General features: G+C 38.1%; 1 protein-coding gene across 8 annotated transcripts in view; it reads right to left on the reverse strand.

Annotated features, from left to right (window-relative positions):
* RUFY3 (RUN and FYVE domain containing 3) overlaps window positions 1–27,126 on the reverse strand; it is a 70,331-nt gene extending 43,205 nt beyond the window's left edge. For 2 of the 8 annotated variants that reach the window (XM_075202525.1, XM_075202509.1), the window contains exon 1: window positions 26,276–27,126. In XM_075202525.1, the coding sequence (XP_075058626.1) occupies window positions 26,276–26,732 (457 nt within the window). In that variant the 5' untranslated portion in view covers window positions 26,733–27,126. Of the gene's footprint in view, window positions 1–7,825; window positions 8,652–26,275 lie in introns of those variants that run through there. The other 6 variants (XM_075202517.1, XM_075202536.1, XM_075202547.1 and 3 more) reach the window with 6 other exon arrangements.
* Between the last annotated feature and the right edge of the window lie 856 nt (window positions 27,127–27,982).

Below are 27,982 nucleotides of genomic sequence, written 5' to 3' on the forward strand. Positions count from 1 at the left end.
AGGAAGGAAAAAGAAACAAGCAAAAAACAGGTCATGCGTATAAAGGCCAGAATAATGACATTAGTATTGGTAATTTTACTATTACTGCATTATGCTGTTCCTGTTATTTAATTTAAAATCATTTGAAAATGGTTTTCCAATTTAAAGCCACTGCCCTGTCACAAGATATACATATTTTGAAAACAGTGCAATAGTAGCAAGCAATGGTGAAATGTCATAATAATGACCTTAAACCCACAAAGACAACTACAATCATGGCATTAAATACCACAGTATAAATGTGAATAGTAAAGTAGTAATAGTATGGATATGGTATGATAAGAAAAACAGGAGTACTAGCTAAACATCATCAACATGCAAATCTTGCAATGAATGTGCTTTTCGGCCACTACCTGAAATTATTGCATTTGAGTTTTCACAATAGTAACTTATTTACAACACCAAATAAGACATGTAACATGAAGCAATAGTTATATTTTTATTTCATTTTGTCAGGATCTAGTTTAATTCTGCATCTATCAGAGACCAAAGTGTTTAAAGCAGCAATGCCGGGAAAAAATGAGCGGTGATCCTCTGAGTATTGTAAAACCTTCCCCCTGCTTCTCCCCCCTATGCCTTCACAGGATATGCTGAGAGTTGTGAGCCTGTGTCTGACTGGAAGCCATATTTTGCGCCCTAAAGAGATTTTGAAAACAATACAATGATTTGTAGACGGACAACAAAGAAAAATGACTGATAGATGCATGCTTAAAAAGGTACTTCACTTACTATTTAAAGAAAATAAAAACAACTTCTTTGTGGGATTTCTGCTTTAAATTAATGCATCTTGATTTTGTAAACAATTCTAAAATGTAGACTACATAGAATACCTGCTTCTATTCATGCACTATCATTATCTTTCAAATTATACTCACTAACAGACTGATATTTTGTAACAGCTATTTAACAGACAACATTTTGAGGTGTTTATCATTTTCAAAACAGCACACATTTTCACTAATAAATTGTATTTTTGGCAAATGTCAGTGTTAAAAATCTGTGAAACTTGAAAACAGCACTGCTCAGTAGATATAGTCTCAAATAAAGCAAGAGAGATGTTTTTCTTATGCCAGTATTTGAATTAATAGTGTAGAAACATAATTTATTGATTAAGGGCATTTGGTTACACAATGCATAGGGGCTGGCTGAAACATTACATATACACCATACCGATATCTGATCTAGCTGAGGATTGAATGTGTGTAGCTCCCAGGAGACACAAGATCCATTCTCCTGTCTCTGTTCATGTGATGTATTGTTTTAAAATCTGGCTATTGCCACTTCTGGGAATACACGCTCAGAGCAAGGCTCACAAGACGTGTACTTGTTAAAGACATTAATATTCTGTAGGCATATGTGCATGCTGAAGAAAGGGCTGGGCTAGGTTTTGGAAGCCCCGTTGTACCGTCTAAACACATTTTCCCCTCTACGCTTTCAAGAAACAAACACCACAATTAGGCTGCTCCCATGTCACTACATATTGCATATGTAAAAGACAATGTCTTATACTGCTCAAAATAAATTTTTATCTATTTCCATTTCACTAACTTACAGGTTGATAACCACAATGTCTAGGCTGAAGATTAACCCTATGCTCTAGATATGTTAAAATTTGAGCATGTAAATACCTCTTGTAAGAATGCCCATAATGCATTATTTATGGTGGAAGGCTCTTACGTCCCATCTAACTCTGTACAATATAACCCTAATAGGTGAATGGTTTCTATTCCATAGTGAAAGTTTGTTCTCTTAGCATAAAACAGAACAAAAAGGTTTCATTTCCCTACTTTTAAGGGATAAGCAAAAAATATTTACTTCAAGCAGTCAATGATCATGTCAAGTTAGTCAAGCAAGAATGATATATAAAATGTATAGACATTTAACTTGGCATAATTATAATGGTAATATAGTAACTACCGGTAATACAAATTGGTGGCAAGTGAATAAAATACATGGAATTGGTAGAAACATGCTGTTCGTTGCCAGCACACAATATTGTAGATTTTATATAAGAAAGAATAGGTTAATGGTTTATACTGTGGAGATGCATAAAGCATGTTGGACTGTTTCGGTCCTTTTTTATTTTTAAACATCAATGTGAGTAGAACACACATAGAGGTATATTTACTAAACTGCGGGTTTGAAAAGTGGAGATGTCGTCTATAGCAACCAATCAGATTCTAACTGTCATTTTGTAGAATGCACTAAATAAATGAAAGCTAGAATCTGATTGGTTGCTATAGGCAACATCTCCACTTTTCCAAACCCGGAGTTTAGTAAATCTAGCCCATAATGATCAATGATTTTCAAGGTTGCTTTAGGGGATTCCGTCTTTAACTATTTTGTTTAGAGCTCTATTCCAACATTTTGTAAAAAAAAACCCTTTGTTTATAAATCACCCAAAGAATTCTGGGACATGCACTTATAAAAAAGACTTTGGTTTGCATTTCTTTTCATCATTCCATGTCTGTTTTCTCATTCTTTTTTGGGCGACATAGATTTACAAAACACTGATATATCACAAGCAATAACAAAAAAAACAAAAGAACAAAACAAAAAAACAAGCGACTTCGCGGGGGCTCGCAGCATGTTAAATTACAGCAGTGCTTCATCTTGCATGGCTGCGATTTGTCAACACACTCTTTAAATAAATAGACCTCAAACTCTTTTAATGAAAAGTAGTTAACACAACCTTTGCGGGGTAAAAACTTAAACATGACTCACTTCTGCACATTTTAATGCAGTTACTAGTAACAAAAATATTTGCAAACAACTTTATTTATAGCCAATCTACCCCCCCAAGTGTGAACAAACATAATGAGTGATATTTTGTGCATATGTCTGCATGCTGGTCAGAGTAGTAAAATAACGGCTAGAGGCGCTAGCAATTGTGATGGACGCAAGCTGCGCCCCCTACATCCTAAGTGCATTCACGACAGGCATGAAATGGTATATAAGTGATGAGGGCACAATCAAACAGCTGAAACCCCTAGAGGAGATGGACGTCTGCGAACAGTGTGGGAGAGGCCATGGTGAAGCGATAGCTGCTATTTAAATCTGAGATACATGGCATTGTACAACAGGAGGCAGGGACTGATGACACATATCCTCATTACACCCTGCCTCTGCCAGGATCTGGGAGGGTGCCTGCTCTTCAGGGAGTCTGGGTGGATTCCCTGAACTTTGTGAGCCTCCCGGACATTCCGGGAGAGTAGAAAAGCATTGCAAAAACACTACATGAGGAGGCAAAATGTGTGTGGCTTAATTCGTTTTGTAGTGTGACTTATGCAGTGTAGGTATGAGACTACACTTGCAAAAGACAAATAACCTATTCAAAGATTATTCTGTTGTGCAGCAGGTTATACCAAAGTCTCATTTCCATATTTGAAGTGCCTCAAAAACTCTACTTTAATGCATTACTTAAACTTGATGTGCTCCAGTTCAACTTTGTAGCACATCTGATTGAAGCTAGGGCTGTATAATGGAGAGTGCCTTGACCAAAAACAAAAACGCTGGTGTCTATACCATTGTGCTTTGTTAGGTTTGTAGCTATAGGGGTAGATTTTACTAAAGCTTCTAAAAAAATAAAAGGCGAGGTGTTGCCCATAGCAACCAAATCAGATTCTAGCCAGGATTCACCTTAAATATTCTAGAAAAGGATAGCTAGAATCAGATTGCTTGCTATGGGCAACATCTTCACCATTCCTCTAGAAGCTTTAGTAAATCAACTCCATTGGGCCATCCGTGAGGAGCAGAAAGCATGAACTCTACTCCATACTGGACTATAATTTTCAGGGTCAGCCCAAAATGAGATAGTGACCAGCCACTTTTTTAAAGTAGTGATCTCCGTTCCTCCCAGACTATGCATTAAGATTCACTTTCCGTGTGACAGAATTTGGGAGCTTATTGCAGTAAAACAATACATTTGCAGTCGCAAAACAAGCGATTTAGTACAGGGGAGCTGAATAACGTTATATAAAACAAGCTCATGTGCACTGTACATGCTATGACTCTGCTTATTCGCACACACTAAAATATATTAGCCAGGCTTACAACCCTCTTTAGAACATTTATCATATAAAATCATGTTAGCCATACTATCATTTCAAGAGCATTGAAAATTAATTAAATTCTGTACAGGTTTTAACAATTGCAAGTTTTAAACTGTGATTGGCTGGAATAACAACAGAGGTAACATTCATTCATGGATTAAGACTCCACAATCCTACTGCCATGCTTTGTTAAAGTCAGGTCAGAACTACTGAAAGACAAACTGGTTCAGCATTCACGGAAACCAGTCTGTTTCTCCCCTCCACATACCCAGAATTTAATTTGTACAGTATGGTTGGAATTAAAAATGGAGCACATTTTTTCCTCTGGTATATTGTAATGTAGTAAGGTACTGCTGGTATATAGTGCAATGCTGGTACTATGCAGGCATTGGGACTGTGTGATATAACATTTTACACAATGGTCACTGCATACCACCTCCCAACTTTCCCCATTTCAGCCTAGCGCTTTACAGCACTAGGTTGGGACGTAGTTACGCCCCCAGCGTGCAGTGGCCATGTCCCCTGTCCAGCTCCCGGGGACAGAGATATTGGGAGGTATGTCATTAGTATCATAGATGTCATAACACAACCAACACTGTACAAATTGTACATTTTCTCTTCATTCACAAAATTGCTGGTTCCAGTCCCGACATTTGGTCCTGGCTCCTAGCTTTCAATGTAATCCGTCCTTGTCTGATCTAAGCAATAATCTGAAGGTAATTAGAGCGGCTGCGAAAGGGCAATTGCGGTAGGTAAAAGCCTGTGCTGCTAGTCTTTTACGTGGGTCTGACTTCATGTGCACGTCCTCTTTGGCCCGACTAGGAAATTTCATATAAAAAAGGAGCCAAGAGATTAAAATACAGGAGGCTGCAACAGAAAACAGCAGTTTTGGTGTGTCTGTATAAGTGCCATTGTTTTCCTCAGCAAAGACCTACAAACAATGCATCTAATATGAGAGGGCTAGCAGACAATAAAAAAAAAATACTATATCTCCAAGTATTTCTACTTGGAGCAAACTTGGCCTGTTGCGGAGTTGAATGTACATTAGTTTGCTTAGTGTCAATTACGAAAATGTGCACTGCCAAAAGGCACATGTATATGCGCACATGCAGAGTTAGACGCATCCGACACTTGCTCCTCCTTTTGGCTGGAGAGGCGGCACAAGGAGGTATGAGGCAGTCTAACATAGGCAGAGAATAGCAAAGGCATATTCATGTAGATGCAGACTAAGGAAGACCAGCCGTATCTTTGCACTTGCAAGAGGGCTGGTGCAAATACATACTGATAATCATGACTGTTGTCAGCATTACCTAGCTGATTGGCCGATTACAAAGTCACCTCTGAAGCAGATTGGTGCTTTCTGCAATGATCGTGCAAAAATGTTATTTTTACAGGTGCCTCTTTTGAGTGGAAGTCACGCCAATCATCAACTCTGTATCAGTCCCACGGTGTGCTCGAAATACCAAAATATACAGATGTTCTTGGGATATATTTAAGACACATGAGGAAAATAGTATGGCAAACAATTTTTTACATTAAGAATTTAAGAGAAGCCAACCTAGATGTGGAGCCCTATGTATTTGCTCTATGATGTGGTTGCAATTAATTATGTTAACAATTGAAGGACCTAGGTCATTGATCCCTACCAAGAAAGCAAAAAACAAAACAAAAGAAACAACCAACCAAACAGGTGTGAAAAGGTCTGCCAAGATACGATTGCCGACTTCCAGTAGTTACCATAGGGATCAGTGGTCAATTGTCCCTGTGGCTATATGGGTTCCCAATGCAGGTTTCATATGGTTACTATGATGTAAACCAATGTAACTGCAACCATAAAGACAGTAAGGTAGGTAAACCTGAAAGAAACAGAAAGCACTCCATTTGAAGGGCTTGCTTTCTGCATATTTAAATACAGGCACTTTCTTTGCTTCGCTTTTTTTTTTTTGCTCTCGAGTGCTCACTACGTCTAACGGACAGAAATAGAGGTGTAATACTTGAACCTCAGTAATGACAATATCATATGCTCTGTAGAGCATTGTAGTTGCGCAAAGGTAATGCTGTACATTAGACATGTGTTAAAAAAAACTCCACACCCTGAAAGTAAATGTCTTGTTCTAAAGCTTGTATGTGGAACACAAGTGACATTGCTGCATACGCTGGCCTACTTCTAATCAGAGGTAATAAAAAAGTACAACTAACGCAACATACGTAATAGGCGCTATAAACATAACTGTTACTAAATAAATGTATATAAATAGCGAAAATAAAAGGAGAAGTAAACAGAGTACTAGCATATACAATAGTTCAAATAATGGATTAAATGGATTTCAAACAAATGTTGATTATCTCTGTCACATATGTTTTGAAGTCAAAGGCATATATTCTGAGGGGGTGTGTTCTATGATCTGGGCAAGGCCCAGTTAAATCCTTGTGTCATAGTGACGTGTTCCACTATCTGTTGCATAGTATCCCATTGTGTGTGTGTGTGTGTGTGTGTATCTATAATATAAATGCTTAGTGGCGTGTGTTAGTCTGTCTGTGTGTGTGGAAAAAATAAAACCAAGCTGCAGCACCACCTGCTGGGCGGAGTTATACACTGACCTACTAAATTCTTAGTGTGTGTGGAAAAAAAAAATCAGAAAGGGCTGAAATTTGGTATACTGTTTTTAATTTGTTAATTTAATTTGTTAATTGTTAAAAGTGTTTATAAAGATTTAAAAAAAATATATATATATTTCTTGAAGGAGAAGTGACAGTTGGGAGTGGTTGGTGGTTGCCGGGGGTGACGTGAGAACCTTTTTAACACCTTAAGTAGCTTGATTTGACTAGAATGCATGAGTATCATGCACGGGTTAACTTGTAAATATATATATATATATATATATATATTATATTAATAAATGCATACATACAGACACACTGCGTATCCGCATAATACATGCAAAATAATCAGTTTACGCTTTATACTTTCGGCCATATTAAAAAGAAACAAAAAAACAATGACGAGAGTCCCAACGCCACAGATCACGAGATAGTGAAAGTACATTAAACTAGGGATTACAGACTGACAGCAGCTCTCAGCATGCTCTATTGGGCTTTTGTCTCAAAACTATTTAGGCAGAATGACATGAGCTCTACAACAAGGGAGGAGACAGAGGCACTTAACCACTTCACTGCTGCACATACTACAGAAATCACTGCTACCAGATGGCCCAGCATGCTAAAGCCATTTGTGCAGGCAAAGCATCAACACATTAGGTTAAAAGGGTTCATTCAGTGCTATGGCGTATTTCACTGCACCATAAATAACAAAGGTAATATGAAGGTTACTGATCATAAGGAGAGACTGGCTTATAATAAAATTACATGATCAATATTTTGCTGCAGTTTACTAAATAAATTATGGACCAAAGAGATCCAAATAAGCTTTTCAAAATCTGGTCAACAAATGTTATATAGCATGTAACTATTATGTAAACAGTACAGCAGGCTGAGATACAATTGACCTTCACACATCTATCCCATGCAAGAAAAAGCATAACTAGTAAGTAGCATTTTCTATTATAAAAAGAAAACATGATTACAAATAATCAAATTTGTAAAGAAAATGTCCAAAAATAACAAAAAAAAATGTTTTCTACTAAAACCATGTACAAGATATGGCCATGATAAGAATCAAGAATTATACAGCAAGAGATTATGGGATGTTGTCATGGCAGCGATTGAGCCCATACCTTCAGGGTTAGGTTCGGGGTCTGGCGTAAGAGAGATGTCATCAAGTTCACGCAGGCAAAGCCATTCACCATCCATAGAGACGCGGAATTTGCAAAGGTAGATGGTCTCCATGGCAGCCTGTGTTATCTTGTCAGTCGTGGGGGTTGGCATGTCGCTTTGAGGAGTGAGAGCAGACATGATGGCTCAGATGGTAGAACAACCACTTACAATAAAATGTAACAAAATAAAATAAAGAGAAGTAACAGCAAGCAGGAAGAGCCTTCAAGTAGTCCAAAAATGATTATGCACAAGTTAGGAAGGCAGTGAGCTCAGAGGTAAAGTTGCACAATTAACATGCAAAGTCAGAATGTATATATTTTAAATGTGTTACAAGATTATGTGTTCGGCTTTACAACAATACAAGAGAGATCCTCTTCCTCTCTGGTTTGCTCTGGATTCCTGTGAGTCGTCTCTGCCTCTTCCGCCCCCCTGCTGCTCTGCTGTCAATCGTCATGCGTCAAAACTGCTTGCTAAAACACAAATGCCAGATTATAAGACTCTCCTGTGTCCAAGTCATTAAGATAAAAAGTAAAAATTCAATGCAGTCATCCACTGTGACATAAATGACAAAAGAGGCAATTCATGGAATCCGAGTGTTTCAAAGAGGGCAGCAGGTCTGCACAACCCAGGCACTTGTGATCTTGTAGGATTGGTTGTGCGCAGTAAGCAGGGTGTTGACCAAAATGGCTGACTAATGAAGAGAAGAGAAAATTCACACTCATGTGACCAGGGATGCTAGGAGCGTAAGCAAGTCCCAGGATGCTGTCTAGATGCTGCTGATGCAGGCAGAGGAATTAAAACCTTCTCTCCTCTAGAACCCAACCCCACTGCCTTCTCAGTGACAGCCTTCCCCTCCCCGCTCAGTAACCCCTCCTTGATTCAGACTCTACCAGCAAACGGAGAATCATTTCAACACAATGAAGTTATGGATATTAATTCTGTCAAATACTAGGTTTCTCTATGAAACTCAGCCGAGCATTTCACTGGTAAAGCTTAACGCTTATGAAATAAATAGAATGGTTTCATTATACTCCTGTTAACATACACCAGACATTGAGCTAGGGGAAGATTAGGTTTTGCTCTCTAATTCCTCATATAATTACAAATCCAGTCTACGTTCCTTACAGTGTTAACGTATTCTACGTTTGCTCAAGGCAATCTAATTTAACCTCCTAAATTGTGTGCGTGTATATATTATTTTTCTCTTTTCATCTCCTAGGTGAAACCATTACATGTAACATTCATGAGCATTAAGCTGGTGTTATACCTGTATATTATTTCTGCTGCACCACAATTGCAGAAAATAAATCTTTAGGATTTTTTTTTAACCATTTGCTAGAGAACGTTGCTTTGTCACTTCAATGACCTGGAGTTTGGCTGTATTTTTGGTTTTGTTTTGGGTTTTTTTCCTCATAAAGTGTCTAGCAGTGCATGTTTTCTATATCGCCTTGTTGGAGCAGAGGTGTATACATTACTGACACATTTTAAAAGATCCACAGTTGGAACTAATTATTTCACTTGGAAAACATTTGTCACCTGGGCAAACTTTATTTTTTATTACATCAAGGGGCAAAATTACAAATAGTATAATTAGAAATTAATTCTGTCCACTTAATCAATAAATTATGATTTACCCCATAATTCATAAATCAGTGGTGTCTCCTTTTATGTTCTAAATGGCAATATAACTCCTCTTTATTTTCTGGCAGTTTTTCCAGGCAATTTGTCAATGTAGCTAAATAAATCTGACTTTGTGTATTCTTATAATGTTAAAAATTGGGATGGCGATTTGTAATAGAGCTTTTCCAGATGACACACACACACACACACACACACACACACACACACACACACACACCACACATTTCAGTAAAGCAATCACCTAATATGCCAGCAATACACAAATTCCATAGATGACATACATAGCAAACAATTTGCTTAAACACAATACAATCTGTTTTGTTGTTGAAAAAGGTCAATCTCCTACATTTTGTCTCATGGAAAACGGATGTAGAAAAACAAAACACAAAATGAAACCTAAGGCTATATTTACTAAACTGCGGGTTTGAAAAAGTGGAGATGTTGCCTATAGCAACCAATCAGATTCTAGCTGACATTTTGTAGAATGTACTAACTAAATATCTAGATTTTGATTGGTTGCTATAGGCAACATCTCCACTTTTTCAAACCCGCAGTTTAGTAAATATACCCCCTAGTGTCACATATACCAGGATCCATGTCTTATGAATGCATAGAATTTTTTTGGGGGGGAAAACGCAGCCACTGATTAAGGTGGAAACATACATTTTGACTGCAACTATAATTACTAACCAGTGCACACTGACATCACTAGCATTGTAATCCAAAAATATCTATTCTTAGTTAAAAGAAAATCCTTGAAAAGTTAGAATTGTCTAATCTGGCCAGCACTCCCCTTCCAGCCATGGAATTTAAGAGGAATTAGCAAGAAAGTATTTTTGAGTGTCCAATGTCTATTACAAGGGTAGAGGGTGGTACAGTGGTTAGCATTGCTACCTCACAGCGCTGGGGTTATGGGTTCCATTACTATCACGGCTATAATAGGGAGATATGAGATATATATATATATATATTATATATACACACACACACACACACAAGTTAACCCGTGCATGATACTCATGCATTCTAGAAAATGTTTGTTCCCCGGGGGGATGTTAGGGCGGGGCGATTTAGGCCCCGCCCCCTTTCCGACTTCTAAGGCTGCACAGTATGTGCAGGTCCGCTCGGCAGTGACAGGCAGGGACAGTATGCTGCCCGGCCGCTCTGATTGTGTTTAAAACACAATTAGAGCAGCCGGGCAGCACACTGTCACTGCCAAACGGACCTGCACTGTACACGTGTGTTCATGAGGTAAAATTACCTCACGAAAATGAGTTTGACCCCTCAACTCGTCAATAATGTCAGTATACCAAATTTCAGCCCTTCTGCTTCTGAATTTTTTTTTCCACACACACTAAGAATTTAGTAGGTCAATGTATAACTCCGCCCAGCAGGTGGCGCTGCAGCTTGGTTTTATTTTTTCCACACAGACAGACTAACACACGCCACTAGACATTTATATTATAGATATTATTGATAGCCTGTTTTATTAGTACTTCAATAGTTGTGGGAAACATACAGTGCAAGATGTGCCAGGTGTGTCCAGGGCCGGATTAAGGGAATGGAGGCCCCTGGGCTAAGGGGACCTCCATTCCCCCGTGAGGGCCCCCCTCCCCGTTATCTGAGCCACCCCTCCCGGTGAGCTGAGCCGCCCCCAAGGCACTTACCTCCTTCTCCTGGCATTGCAGTCCTTCCCCGGCGCACTGTACGCTCTTTACTGAGGAGATCTCGTGAGTGTGAGACTCACGAGACTTCCTCAGTAAGGAGTCTATAGCGTGCCGGGGAAGGACCGCATTTAAAGTGCTCAGCAGCATTGATCGCGGCGCGGGCGCCCCCGACCGATCAATACTGCTGCTGAGCACTTTCAAGGGCCCCCTGGATGCCCGGGGCCCCAGGGCTGTAGCCCAGTTAGCCCTAGGGTTAATCCAGCCCTGGGTGTGTCTCTGAAAAGGATGAGATGTGGTCAAAATTATCAAAATGTCTTTCTTGCTTTGTGTTTTTTTTCTCCCAAGTACTTCACAGTGCAGTCAAGCAGACACACCAGCAGTGTAAACTGTAAGTGGGTAGTAATGTCTTCCACTCGGGAACCAGCTTTACCAGTTATTCAACCTTCTACTTTGACTCTCTGTTATTGTAAACATGCAGCTCTTTTAAGTTAACCACATCCGCACAAGGTCACTATTTTGCACTACAGTATTAGATCTGGAACCAAGACTATCTATGGTATTGGAGACCAACAGAACCCTCTTTGGGCAAGCAGTCCTGTATCAGAGTCACTGTGAAAATGCTCAGCAAGAAAAAGAAATTTGCTACAAAAATAAAACAAACAGTAAATAAACAGTTTTAGTTCTATATGCAGAAATTATTGAAGAGTCATTGTAGAAGATACTATACAACTCCTGAGCCTCCTGAGAATGAGGCTGTGTGTACTTTGTGTGTCTACAGATAAATTATTTAAATATCGTATGTATACATGTCATAAAGTACTTTAACAACTGTGTCAAAACATTGTTACCTCTGTTGCAGTTTGTATCTTACAGATAGAATTAAATGTTCTCACTTTTACCGCTTACCTGCAATAAGCCATTTATATGGGTACAAGCTATTACAATGCAGGGGCTGGCAGGGTAGGGGGGCATCTGCACCCAGGCAGGGCCTTGGACAGAGTCACTAATATGCAGGTATTTTAAATTGTTCCTAACAGGCTGCTGAGCTGACACTCGACACCCAGGATAAAATTTGCCAGCCACCCCTTGCTATAATGGCAAACAAAATAACAGTTCAAATATGCAAGATCTATGTAAAGTATTTTGTAGGACAATTTAGCAGAGGTGACATTTTGCATTTTTTTAAAAAAATAAATAAATTAAAAAAATAAAGAAATGGGGATTTTGTATGCAAACAGCACATTAGAACAATGGCTGTCATTTAGCCAAGTGGGTCTATTTATGAATAACCTTGCTTTGTTTCCAGATGTTTGCTTACAGCCAACAGTTACGGTCGTTCTCAATACATGCTCAAGAGGGCAGTCTGATTGAAAAATTAATTTTGTTAACCAGTACTTTCATTTTTCTGAGCCACATTACAAAGTGTACTAATCAGCCAGATCATATTGGAAAAATTGTCTTGTATTGCCCTATTGTGTTGGAAAGCTATCAGAGAGGAAGGAGCCACGAAAAAAACCCTGGGGGCCAACATCTGATGCACAAATTGTACAGTACTTTTATAATGTATTTCTCATTACCTAAGCCTAACAATGGAAGCATCAATATTCCTGTCTGTATAAGGATGATGTATTTTTAGCGTTTATAATCCAGATCTAGTACGATACACCTTGTCCCCATCAACAAAAATATACATAGAATAAATGCAGGCTTGGGTTGTATGGTTGGTTCAACTGATTCAGCAATATGGTAACCAACCCGAAAATGCATTTTGGACTAGAACATGTAAGGTTTGATTAGCTCTAATCTACACAGCAATAAAAACCACACACACAGTCAAAATGGTGCAACACATACAGTTTATAAATGGGTTGCACTCTGGTTCTTGATATAAATTCCATATATTCCATGCATTGCTCAAAATCAAGCACTCAAAGAGCATTTAACCCTAGTTAATGTTCCCCAAGTAAGTGCTCAATAGTTAAGCGCTCGGTAAAACATAAGAGTTCTTTGTATGTCAGCACCAGGTACTCCGTTGCATATATGGTGGGAATGCACAGCTCTCAGAACTTTCTGGGATGCAGTCCTTTCAATTTCTAAGGAAATAATGGGCTTTGATCCACCTAACTGCCCCAAATACTGGTTATTGAATCATAATAAATTGTCCATCTCTAAATATAAAAAATCTACAATCAAAAATCTTAGCAATGCGGCAAAGGCCGTGATCCCGGTACATTGGAGAACTCAGAATATCCCCACCGTCAAAGAGTGGTTTGCACGTTTAGAGACATATAGAACGATGGATGACATACTCTATTCATCAAGGGACAAATATAGGGAGTACTACCATATATGGTTCAAGTGGCTTGAATTTAAGGAATCATTGTACTCTCAATGGAATAAGTGAACCCCCCTCCTCCCTCCCTCCCCTCCCTCTCCCCTCTCTGATCTACCCCCTCTCCCTCGCTTTATCCCCCTTGGACTTTCCCCCATCCTATATGATGTTTTAAGATGTGCTAAATGGTATTTGGTTTTCTATAACGGTGCATTGGCACATCCTTTTCGCACATTTGTATCTTTATATGCATCATTTATAAATGTCTTTAATGCATCGTTCAATGCAAAACAGATATGTTTGTTAAAGATGTTTAATTCTTTCTTCAATAAAAAAAAAACAGATTGTAAAAAAAAACCCAAAAAAAACAAAAACATAAGAGTTCTATGAGAATGCTCATTTAGCACCCTATGAACGCAATACAGCAGGTCGCACTGCAGCACACCTTTCAGATGTGTTAATCACCAAGCAAAGAACAAAAACACACGTTTTTCATCACCTGTGTGTACATAGCTTAACAGTTACACAGTGATCACTAAGTCTCCACTGCACTGTTCTGTTTTGGTGCCTCAATAAACAGATCACTTGAAAAACAATTATTTTTTTTTATATAAACCCCCCCCCCCCCCAGCAAAATGCAGGTTCCCCCCCCCCCAAATCATAAATTATTTTAACAAGTATAACAGTAACACTGCCCATAACTGCTGTTTGCATTTCTATACTAAGCCGATTACTCACTTAGATCCTGTCTTAATCCCTGTCAGTGCCTTATCTATTTACATTGCGACTGTTCTCTACACAGAGAAGGAGCAGTTTTGTGGAATGAGAATACAGCCATCAATTCACTAGGAACCAGTGACATCACTGAGGCCCTTCATAGCTATAAATTCATTAGGCACTTGTACCTAGTAAATTACCAGGTTGTGAAATTAGGGATAAAGTGAAACTCCTCTCAAACATTATAATGTTTTACATTACACTCACTACTTTCCCCTTTAGAAGTAAGGGGAAGAGTGTGAATGATGTACATGTGTGCGAGAGAGAAGATGCAAGCAAGCAAGGGGCGGGGATATGAGTGACGGAATTTTCCATTAATCACATGACAACTGGTAGTAAAAACTAGAAAGTAACAATTCCTAAATGAGTGGTGTTTATTTTTCAAACAGAAATCACTGTTGCAGGCTATAAGAAGCAGCTTGGTAAATGCATTTTCCCTTGGTTTGCTTCTTCAGACTGCTATTAATGATTGATAATCCTGCAGATTTCCCACATTTTTATTTGACCACTATGGCAACAACAGTCACATGATGTAGTGAGCAGAGAGGCTTTGTCATGCCCTGTGAGCTGTTTTCACATTGACATCCTCCACCTCTTGACCCCTCTCTGCCACTACATGACATGACGGCAGCTTGTGTCTGTAGCAGACAATGGGGGGGGAATTCAATTCCCCCAGAATAACGCTGCGCTAAGTGTCTCACAGTTGAAATTACCATATTAACAGATTTCTGCTTGCGGTTCCCTGCCGCCGTTGAAATGACTGTATTAACGATAATTATGCACACTCTTACAGTATATTGGTAAGAGTGCACAGGCCGCGAATTCCCCATAATGTGTTTTTTTTTGCTCTCTGCATTGTGACATAATGCCCCTCCTTTTCCCCTTCTCTGCCATCACATGGCATGCTGAGAGCTGTGATCCTGTGGCAGCCATTATAGTTTGCTCTCCAGCGAGGTATAGGAGATAATGATCTGAAAGAGAATAGCTAACAATAATTACTTCAAATCGCTTCAGATTCAAGCTTAAGAAGGTTCTTAACTTGCTATTTAAAAGAAAAAAAAAAAAAGCTTCAATGTGGGATTGCGGCTTTAAAAATCAGCACCACAATAGTATAAAGATGTGTACAATAATTTTATGGGAAGGACTGTATATAGACTATGGGGCATATTCAATTGGCCGCGTTACTGTTAAAAGTAACGCGGCCTGAGCATTATTACTGTTATTACGGTAATAGTGGGCGTAACTACGGTAGTTTTAACCCAGCTTTCTGCTCGCAGCTCTAGCTGCGTGCAGGAAGCCGGGTTAAAACTACCGTAATAACGGTAATAGTTTTAACCTTGTGGTACTTTGGTGGGAATTGAATTCCCCCTATAAGTACACAACAGTCACAAGACACATCTGGGGCCTGATTCATTAAGGATCTTAAATGAAAAGGTATCTTATTTCAGTCTCCTGGACAAAACCATGTTACAATGCAAGGGGTGCAAACTAGTTTTCTGTTTTGCACATAAGTTAAAATACTGTCTGTTTTTTCATGTAGCACACAAATATCAACTTTAAATTTCAGTGTCCAAATAAGCTATCAAGTTTTTGTGTGCTACATGAAAAACAGTCACTTATGTGCAAAACAGAAAACTAGTTCGCACCCCTTGCATTGTAACATGGTTTTGCCCAGGAGACTGAAATAAGATACCTCTTTATTTAAGATCCTTAGTGAATCAGGTACCTTATTCCTAAACAAGAAAACCTGCATTTTGCAATAGTCCATGTATATTGTTAGGGAAACTGCATTTCGACTACATGACTTCAGTTGTAACAGGCTTTTAGTATATTTTCTCTGATTCTCTGGATGTTGATTTCTAGGCTCAGTGAGACATTACAATGCAGCAGCCTTGAATTAAGGCATATTTCCCAATATTTTAAAAACCATAGTAAAAACCATAGTTAGGACAAACGAATTCCCTCCAATGATCAACTCATTCTCACAAGGTCAAACCAAGTTTATGAATCAGATTATTGGGACCATTGGGAGATATAAATTAGGTAGAAACTTTAGATAAATGGAAAATCTGCATCAAATAATCTATATACTTAAATGTTACACACAGTTCAGGAAGGCATAAACATAAAGTATACATGCTATGCAGTTTGTACAGTCTGAGACTAACTACAATGTAACAAACGTTAGCAATTAAAATCAGCTATAATAAAAACCAAAAAAAACCTGCTTCTTTGCCATAGATATTACTTAAAATTAAAACAAACAAAATTAATTTTTCCTCAGTCCTTCACTATCAATTGCAGCTGAAATAAGATCTCTATATCAACTACATACAAGTTGTTAAAGTAAAGATAAAATAAAAAAAAGGTTACAAATCAAACCTGCGTTATATCTCTAAGGCAAGCAGCTTGATACATACAATATATTACTTATATTTAGACGTTCAGTGAAAGAAGATGTTCTTCTTGTTTTCTCAGTGTTGAATACATGAAAAAGGGAAACCAGTTGATGTTTTATGCACAAGTGGTTTTTGTGCAAGTCTAATCACTAGAGGGTAAAATAATTGAGACATGGATCACAGAAATAATTGAAATCACATTATTTAAATCTACTATACTGACATCTACTTTTACAGATTGTGTTGCACTATTTGTTTCTCTTTTATATGTATGTATTCAACAGTGAAAAAACAAGAACATCATCGTTTACTAAACATATTGTATGCATCACGCCAATCGCATTAGAGAGATAAATAGCACAGTATCGATTCCTAACCTTTTGATTACTTAAAATTAATTAAAATAATTAAAAAGAATTGTTGGTGTTGGCAGAAATTCCTGTTACACTGAGATCCTGTGATCATTCTGAATTAATGTACTAATAGCAGCCAGCTTGATAGGGTGACAGGATGTTCCTTGGAAGCACATTAAGCATGCTTCTGCCAGTACATACCTGAAAATTCTACTCCCGGAGGCTAACCATACGCTGGCATAAAAAATAGATATAGAAGAAAATATACAGTTTTGTCATGCATTTAGTTATGTGTTGTCTCTTCAGATATTGTTTAATGTGCAGTTTTCTGTTTACAATAGTTATTTTTCAAATACAATATTCAAATAAAGACACAGGAACACCATACCGTTTTGTTGTTCTATTGAAACTAGAAAGGATCCTGTAAGGATATAGTTGACAGATTTCTATGAAGACAACTTGCCCTGGATGATCAAAGCTGGGAGTATCCTGGATAGTAATTTAGAAACCTCTTGTCAAAACCCAAAGTATAAGGAGACAGAACCAAAAACAAATGCTTCTAGAGGACCCCATCCCTTAAAATGTATATGAAGTACCATGGCTGTATTGTACCATCTCATCATAGTTTTGTTAAGGTTTTCCTGGATCAAAGTACAGATTGATGATTTCTTATCCAACTCCCAGACGTGTCACATAAAATTACTCATTTCTAAAAAGTAAATTGGTTATCATATATATATCAAGCCTCTTTTCTCCCCCACTATTTATGCATGTACCTCAAATGAGGTCATCTGAGGGAATTTAAGATTAGTACATCTTTCTAATTAGCATATGGGACAAACCAATAAGAGGAAATGTCTAATATTTCTTGTAGATCTAAAAAGTGTTAACTTTTCTGGTCCATAGGCCAAAAAAGTTTTGAATAGGCCAAAACAGTTAATAGAATGTAGCTTACATAATTTTAGAGCATGATTTACAGACTTGTTTTTTAAACTGAATTACATGAAGGGTAATCAGTCTTGGTGGATCACGGAGGCAAGTGTTAAAGTGAATAGTATAAAAGAACAAGTCTTCTAATGTCTTGAATGCTTTTTATTAAAAATAAGACAACAAATATCAGCTAGGTGTCTGTGCTGGGCAAGTTCTTGATTATATTTCCCTCCCCGAAACCTCATTATTTAGTAGATCAAATTGGGTCTCATTCACTTTATAGAGGATACGACTATGTAAAAAAAAAGTTTCAAAATGCAGAGTTTATTCCTCACACCCCAATGGTTGACTAGTATTACACAACCGTCTATTGAAGGATATAAAGATGATTGCAATATTTTTAGGATCAAATGTCGGCGCTCCTGGGAGTTCTTTAAGGAAAACTTTTCACTTTCTAGTCTCATGGCAGATAACAATGAAAGAGCATTGTTGTTGGTTTTTTTCACGTAAAATTTGTTTAGTCCACAAGAGGGACTTCTTTACTTTCTGACTCGGCAGAGCCTTTATCTTATCCAAAATGAGATTTTCAAGAGTTTTTGAGGTGGAAGCCTCTTAAGAAATTCTTTTTAACGGCTGTAATTGTGCCATTAATCAAGCCTGCAATCAAAGTAGATATTATTCATTTGTGATGTTTCTGCCATGAGGACCCCACAAATGTAAGCTTTAAGTAATTTCCACAATATGACAGTTTCGAATGAGTAGCAAATATTTTTTTTTATTATTTTAAAGAGTAATCCATTTTAGACCAATATTCAGCTTACCAAATCATTAGAAAATAATGACAGCAATGAGGCTTCAGACATAAAACTACTGTAGGGGGTTTCTAATTAACGTCTAATTGATTTGGACCATAATATGGCTGCCTCAACTCTGTGTAGGAGACATGTTCACTACTAGTAGCATTCACAAATACAAAGGTTTCAAGAGCTTATAAGAACTGAAAATATCAGATATTAAAGTTGCGATCATGGGTTGGGGGGTGTGCGTGGTTGTTCTCTTCTACAGAGCCGACTTCCTGCCAGCAAGTCATTGAAGGCCACTGCTGTCAGCCACTATTAGCCAACTTTTGCAGCATCCAACTTAGCTTCAGAAATAGGAGGCCAAATTAGAGGCGTTCACCCCCCAGTGACGCCAGAAGAGAGCTAGATCTCTTCTGTCGTCACTGGGGCCGGTTAGTGTAAATAGGAAGTACCCGCACTAAAATGCTGATCAAAGTAATTTTCCATTTGCATTTATAGACAGATATGAAATTATATATTCGATTTCAATTTCATTATTATGGAATAATAAGCTTATTTTGAGATCACACTCTGCAACATTGGCTCAATCACTCAATATCACTGCCAATATCTCAGCAGGTGTCCAGCTAAACATCTCAATACTATTATCACATGGAAATGTTTACAGATAGCTCCGTAAATATTATTAGTGGGTTTTTATACACAGCAACTTGTATTCTAAGTTTGGTGTTCCTTTAACTTGTGCCTTGCTTTTATCACACTTTGTTGTGTGCAGTGTCAAAGCTCCCCTTTCTCTCTATTGAGAGCATTTATCTATATATGTTTTCTAATTATTATTTTTCAAATTCATATAGTATTACTCTAATTTTTTCCATTTCTATAAATAATCACTTACCATTTATGTTTGGTTCTTTGACTTCCCAAATTCTAATAAGTCAGAAGCTTGTTGACTGGGGGGATGGGGTCTGATGTGTCAGGCTGATAAGAATGTAAACTGACATCAGCAAATGGAATTTATGGGATTTAAAAGCAGTCACTGATATACTTTATGATACAGTGAAAGATAGACATTACGGTGTAAATGTATGAACGTGCGGGTTCTTCAACACCCGCGTGTTCGGCGATTAAATTTCAAGCGGCGCTGCATTGTAAAGGGAAACTTCCCTTTACAATGCAGCGCCGCTTGAAATTTAATCGCCGAACACGCATGTGTTGAAGAACCCGCACGTTCATACATTTACCCCTACATCTCTTAGATGAAAACTAACATGCATCTCGCAGGACAGAATAGAGTCCTGGTTTCTCTCGGACCCTTCTATTTTGACATAATTTTGTCTATAAACATATGCAACTGGCCATAGGCTAACAAGTACATGGCCTTTTCTACTTGGAAAAACACAATTACATTAGAATTATATTCACATATTGATAGGTTTATTTCTAAACTTGAAACAATGCAAGGTGCCTGGGTACACAGAGACATTTGTTTGTGAGTTCATGGAACAACTCGTTAGCTTTAATCTACCTATGGAATAACTGGTTTTCTGTTCCATATTTTTTAACATGCATAGAGGCTAAAGCAGGCTTGTCCAACCCGCGGCCCAGCTCGCATGTAAATGTGGCCCAGCAAGAGTTTTGGATGTGGCAAGGAGGCAGCGCTGTTAATAAAAAAAAAAAAAAAAAAAAATCCTGCAAAAAAAAGGAAAAGAAAATGCCTACCTTGTGGTCACGGGTCATGTCAGCTGGTACTCCGACTCCCTCCCTTGTCTCCTCCTCCGTCCGGCGCTCGCAGTGAATGTCGGGCATGATGTCATCACGCCCAACATCCATTGCGGAGCGCAGCACGGAGGAGTCACCCTCGCGAGAAGAAAAATCAGCAGCAGCAGAGAATTGCAGAAAAGAAGAGAAGAGGACAGAAGAACAAGCCGATTAAAAGGTAAGTTAAGGGGGATTTTTTTTATTATTTCAAGGGACGCTGACCAGTGAATAAAAGTCACCTGGTCCTGGAGCATCATGGACCTTATCTCCCTGCTACATACTTCTACTTGTAATACTAATGGGGCATTATATATTATTCTCTTTGGCCCATTATAAGTTGTTATCCCTTAACTAAGAAAGTGGTGTAATTAGCAACAAGTCACAATTTGGGGTCACAGTGGTGTATATGTCAGGTACCGCAGGCCTGGTCAGGGCACCCTGAAATACAATGCCTGGCTTAAATGCACTTTATTGATATTGCATCGAAACAATACAAAAAGTGAATATAGTATAATAACTAGAGAGGATTTTTTGAACAGGGCGATTGAAAGGTAAGTATAGGGGGATTAGAAAAAAAAAGAAAAGAAAAAAAAAGATAGATATAATATCACTTTTTTTCGCATATATATATATATATATATATATATATATATATATATATATATATATATATATATATATATGTTAACTATGTTTTTTTTTTGGATGATCAGCTATCGTTAGTGTATTTTATGTGCGGCCCAAACCAACTCGTCGTCTTCCAATGTGGCCCAGGGAAGCTAAAAGGTTGGACACCCCTGGGCTAAAGGCTGTTATACAGGGGACATGAATAAACTGTAAAAAAAAAAAAAAAAAAAAAAAAAATCAATGTTGAGTCTAATGCCAAGAGAGAAAGAGGTATACACAAGGGACACAGGCAGAGGGATCAATGCCACAGAGAAGCACACACACTAAAAAAAAAGCAAACAGATGCTGCTGTTTTACCACAAGCTTCTCTTCCCACAGACACCACATGCACACATAAATAATCAATGTTATCTTCTCAATAGCCATTATTATGAATATTGAGGAACAAAGGAAAGAGTTTAACTGTTACTGGAACATGATTTACCTTCAGATCTGTGCTCTTCACCTGTCATAACCATCTGCTGAAAAGATTGTGACTCTGTAAACTCTATGGAGATCTGCCTAAACCGCTGGTTGTGAGTGCATACACACTTCAAAATTTGCCCGACATCTTTCCTTTGTTTAGATTTTTATTCTGGTTGTAAAATCAAATGAAACGATATGATATGCTTTGGTAAGATAAAACATGACTGTGGGAGTGTACACACTAATGCAATATCGGACCCAACAGTCGTTTATTGTGCAACGATAATCGGGTGAAAAACCTGTAGTGTGTACCCAGCTTAACACTGTAGAATCTTTTGAAGGAGGATGCCCAAGTCACCGTCATCATAGTAACACTTAGGGGTCTATTTAACATTGGTGGCTAGTGGATGGCAATAATCATTTTGTATTACTGTATACCGCAGTGAAACAGAATGTACTGCCGCTGGTATTTACCATGTCAGGTCTCAACGACGATGGAAACCTATGGAATCCATTGAAAAGGTGTTTTTTTAAGGCTTGCTGCAAAAAGCAAAGCTTGTTAAATTGGGTCACACCGCAGACCTCATAGAAAATAGGCTAAGGCACAAGTCTCCTGATTCTTCCAGCTTTAACCCTTGATAAATTGAAAGAAGAGCTGCTCTCCAGAGAAAACAACTGTATCTGGCTCATCGCAGCTTCTCGTCAGACGGTCTCAACACAGCACTGTGAACTGCTAACCAGTAAAGTGCAGCAGATGGATCCGCTCACAACATCAGTGGCAAAAGGCAGAAGTTTTGCAAATGGCGATAATTTTTCAAAACCTTAAGCATCCAAGCAGCGCAAAGTTAACTTTTAAGGTTTTCGTCATCCCCTTAGAGGTCTATGGAGATGACGAAAATCTGCAAGAAAAAAAAATAAAAAATTAATGATTTCTCCAGCTAGAAAAAATGTTGATTGTAATGATATAAGCAGTCACAATATGACAAACGCTCTAAAACTAGAACGTATACCTTTTTCTCTGGGCCCTATAATTTCTTCAGACCTTGTACAATGTAAACATATTTGATATCCCTATACTAAGGAGAACAATCTGTTCATACTGTCAAGTATATTTCTGGGGTTGCTTTAATTACCTACAAGTAGTTTTAGGAAGAATCAAAGATATTTTTTTTCTTACTTTTGATAATTGTTCTCCATATAAAGCACATATGATACCAAATTAAGCCTTGTCTGGTCAGGAAAAATAACTAAAAATTCGAAGTTGTTACAAGTGAAAAGAACACATCTCCAAAACACAGATATAGCCAATCCATGTACTGGTGCAATACAGGTCAGGATATTTAAGTTTATTTTCATTATTGGGAGCAGTTGTGTTGCAGTTTATAGGTCCTAGTTTTATTCACTGGAAAGTCACATGTGCAAAGACAGTCACATACTAGATAGATGTTTTTAACAGCACAATAAGGGGCAGGATTTGAAATCATAAAAAGCGATCAAAAAACAATTACATGAATATGCAATGTTGGACGATCGTAATATGATTGCTGCTCTGCACCAGTTGAGCCAGGCATACATCAGATACACTTATTTCTTTAAACTTTTCTTTTGATAGTAAAAAACAAATTTGCTATTAGGCTATAATCAAATAAATATAAATCCTCTCAATTATCATCATTTATTTATATAGCGCCACCAATTCCACAGCGCTGTACAAAGAATATCTGTCATTCACATCAGTCCCTGCCCCATTGGATCTTCAGTCTAATGTCCCTAACACACACACACACACACACACACACACACACACACACACACACACACACACACACACGGGCATATTCAATTGTTGGCGTTTCCCGCGGCGTTAAATATATTACCGTTATTACGGTAATTCTAAGCCAGATTTAAGCTTGCAGCTCCCTGAGCTGGGAGCTGAAATCCAGTGTTAAAGGTACCGCAATAACTGTAATTACGCGCACTATAACCGTAATGATGGTAATAGTGCGCACGCCGTGTTACATTTCCGTGTAACACCAACAATTGAATATGCCCCACAGACTTTTGTCAGCAGCCAATTAACCTATCAGTATGTTTTTGGAGTGTAGGAGGAAACCCATGCAAACACGGGGAGTACATACTAACTCCACATAGCAAGTATCTCTGTCCTTCTCTTGTACAAACAAAAAAATAAAAAGATAATATTGATAAATACACTCACAGTAAAAATCTGCAGATTTTACACTATGCAAACGGGTGTATATCTAACTCAACATGGGGCCCTAAAAGCTCAAAAATGAACAGTAAATACATTTATAACATTTACAGCAGAGGACCGCAGAAAGTAAGAAGGAGAAAACAGGCTAATAAAACAAAACAGCTTGAAGGTTGTAATACAGATAAACACAAACCACTAAGAAAGATTTTTGCCATTACAAACAAAATAAGGGAATGTTTCAACTGTTTTATTTTGTTCACATTAAGTATATGTTTTCTTTTAGTATATTTTATTATCCTTTACTGCCTGTGTCCTGCCAACTCTCCAGCCCTACACTAGAGAATAAAAAGACACTAATATTTTACTATTACCATAGTGATGCCATCTTAAGAAGGGTATGTATGTAAACATCAGAAACGTATGGTCCATGGGCCAAAATAAACCACTGATGCTGTATGCTTATTTTCTCAAAAGTACAACATACTTAAGTACAGCCACCACGAAAAAAAAAATATTGAAAGCAAAACTAGCTTCAGTGATGCCTCAACACCTGTCACCAACTGAGGTAGACTCTTTGTGGGATGACCCAATAAAATGAGACTACAGGCTATATTTACTAAGCTGCTGGTTTGAAAAAGTGGGGATGTTGCCTATAGCAACCAATCAGATTCTAGCTATCATTTTGTAGAAGGTACTAAATAAATGAAAGCTAGAATCTGATTGGTTGCTATAGGCAACATCCCCACTTTTTCAAACCCGCAGCTTAGTAAATCTAGCCCTACAGCCTCAAACTGAATAAAGACCAGTGTCTCTGCGGTGCCACTGGTTCCTTCTGAACTGATAAGCTGTGTTTCAAGAATATTGGTTGAGCCCAGAAAATGGCTGCCTCCATTGTGTTTAGGCAAGAGGTGCTCTTTAGCAATAGTGCCACAATCAGCAGTAATGTAGAAAGTAATACTGTATTTCAGAATATTATCAATGACCGACCGTGCTTTTGATTGCTTTCCAATTAGATTTTTTTTACAATGGATGGGTTACAAATATGAATTATTTATTACTCAAGTAATTAATTACTGCAGTTTTGTTAAAAAGGAAAAACCTGAAAAAAATAAAACACTAGAAAATTGTTTTATATATAAACAATGACACATTAAAAGCACTAGTGCTGTCAGTTGTTTTGTATTTGCAAGAACCATAATTACTTACTGGATATAATACCTTCAGTCAATTTTGACAGTTTAATCAGCTGTTTTCTGATACTTTTACATTAGGAGGGTAAATATGCTTGTTAAAAGATGCATGCTTGCTTTGTCTCTGCGACATAAAGGAGGAGTCCCTTATCCAAATTTACATGAGAAAATAAATTAAATATCTTCATTTAATTGATGTACATTGTAATCAGATCAGAACAGTCTGGGAAAAACAACAATATATTAAAGTATATTAAAGTACTGTCCTGATCATTTCAGTAATCTGTCTGTATAAAGTTTTACAGCGATCATTCAAATATTCAAACTAGTAACCACAGCCTTCAATAGTTGAAACACTGACATGTGACTCTTATGCAATCTGATCATATTATTCACATATTAAAGTACTTCCTCCATCTCATACTTGTTTACTATGTACGAATATTACATAGCAAGGGAGATTATGTGTTAGCTTGTATTAATGAAAACCCACTACAATACTAAAGGGCCTATTTATGAACGTCCGAAAATGGTCATATCCTGGTAAATCCGATAACAGCATTTTAAAGTAACTTGGTTATTTAATATCAATGGATAGGAGATATCTGCTGTGGTACTAGCCTCTTCAATTGCAAATGCAGTCCCTGTAGGAGACTATGGGAACTGTGAAAGTACCCTATTTATCAAGCTATGAAATTTGTAACTTATCTTCTACAGCTAATGCCATCTGAAGATGGCATTAGCTGTAAGAGTTAATGGCATTAGCTGTTCTATCCTATAAGGAGAGCATTGCAGGACATGTCTTCAGATCCGTCTCCAGTAGGCTTCATGCTCCTTCCTCCCTACTGCAAATTTGCAAAGGCTAGTAGAAGCTGTAAGTAAAGCAATCACTTTACTATAAACTAATTGGTAGAACAGCTGTCCCAGCTGAGGAATTTTAATATATATATATATATATATATATATATATATATATATACACACATATACACACACATTAATTTCTTACCACTGCAATAGGAAATGATAATTAAAGTAAATAAAATGTGAGGGTTCATAACTAGACCCCTAAATTGTTTCACTCCCACATTTCAGTAGCATATCTTTAAAGCAACAACAACAGTCAATTGAATTTAGACTGGTAGTACAATGCAGCACTAATGTAAACAGAACACAACTTCTTAGAAGTAATGTATAGAGAACGTGGTTCCTCATTTGAATCACATGCATGATAATTAAGCATCATATTTACTCACTTTTTTGAAGTTTGTCTGCACTGTTGTTACCACCACTGCCTGCCTCTGAGTAGTTCATCATCAGCATCATGAGCTGCAGAGAGGTGGTGGGGGAAAGCCCCCCTGATCCGGGTGATAAGGGTTCTGGGTATCCTGGCTGGGATGAAGTGGATGTTGACAGTGAAGATGAGGGAGAGGTGTTGGTGTATTCATGCAGAAGGTGCACTCCTGCCCCTGAATCATTACAAGGGGGAGATTTCACACGCTGCTTCTGCTTCCTTGCCCCCGGATACAGAAAAATGGGTGGCGGTAATGGAGATGCAGGAGGGGAATTTTCTGGTTCCTGACAGCCCCCTTCCTCCAGGTGTAAAGGGATTATTTCCAAATCACGCCCATGCATAGCCATCTCTTGGGGATTACCATTGTCCTGCACCCCTTTACTGTGCTGGTAGCAGTTCTCTTGCTGTTCCCCTTCCATGTCTTCCACAAACAATGTATAGTGTGAGTATATATTCTCCCTTTATGCTGCTTCCTGTGTATATCGTTATTCTGTCTTTATCTATCAGCAAGTTGTCCCATTACACAAATCATGCGCTCATCTAAGTCTTCCTGCTTGTATTAGGTTTTCATTCTTCCTGTCAGTTGTGTTCATACATCTTGTATCGCTCTCCTGTACAACTCCAAACCTAGCACCAAACCAGGCAGAAGGATTACTAACACAGAGCAGAAAGTGTCAGACGTAGGTGCGCACAGGCATCACTCTGAGCTGAGGACACCGACGTAGTAGCCGTCGTCAGACGGGTGAGCAGGAGAACACTTGTCTCTCTCCAGCCCGGAACTCTCCCGACAGCCAAGTCAGCCAGGAGAGGAAGCAGACACAGGACTCTTCCTTAGCCTGCTGCTCCTCCCTCAACACTCCCCTCAAGCTGTAACCCTGTGTGTGGCTGCTGGAAGTAGGACAGGAGCCTGTAATCTTGTATATTATACATGGTGATATGATACTGCATATACACTTTGTAATGAGCTGCAGGACCCGCTATTAGTGACATTATCTTTAATATTACTAAGTTTATCGTGAACATTAATTTCTATAATGTAAATAAAAGAAATACAGATAAAAAAAAGATAGTATTGTAATGTTTTCATTTATTAATGTTTAGCTATATTGTCTGCATATGTGATGTAAAACTCTACAATTCTTAGACAGACATGTATATACAAAAGTGTGTGTACACTCCATTAGAGCAGGTAGCCAACAGCACAGGTGAGAAGCCGGTAATGGGTGAAAAGCGGAATTGCCGGAACGAGTCAGCTCCCTGCAGCGCCCTCTGCTGCTTGGTGTCTTCAGTGAAGCCTGCTGTATTTTCTCTCCCTGTTGATTCTGGCACAGTGCATTCTGTTCTTCTACACAGATACGTTCACTGTAATGTGTGTAGTGTTTATAAGCAGGGGCAAACGCAAAGCTTTGACTAGAACGTGATAAACGCTGAAAATCCTGAATACACTGAGGGGTATATTTACTAAACTGCGGGTTTGAAAAAGTGGAGATGTTGCCTATAGCAACCAGATTCTAGTTATCATTTATTTAGTACATTTTACAAAATGACAGCTAGTATCTGATTGGTTGCTATAGGCAACATCTCCACTTTTTCAAATCTGCACTTTAGTAAATAAACCCCAGAGTGTTATATAACAACGGGTCACAACATTTCTCAACAATCAATTTGT

The sequence above is a fragment of the Mixophyes fleayi genome, chromosome 1 (assembly GCF_038048845.1).
Source record: "Mixophyes fleayi isolate aMixFle1 chromosome 1, aMixFle1.hap1, whole genome shotgun sequence".
Lineage (NCBI taxonomy): Eukaryota > Metazoa > Chordata > Amphibia > Anura > Limnodynastidae > Mixophyes > Mixophyes fleayi.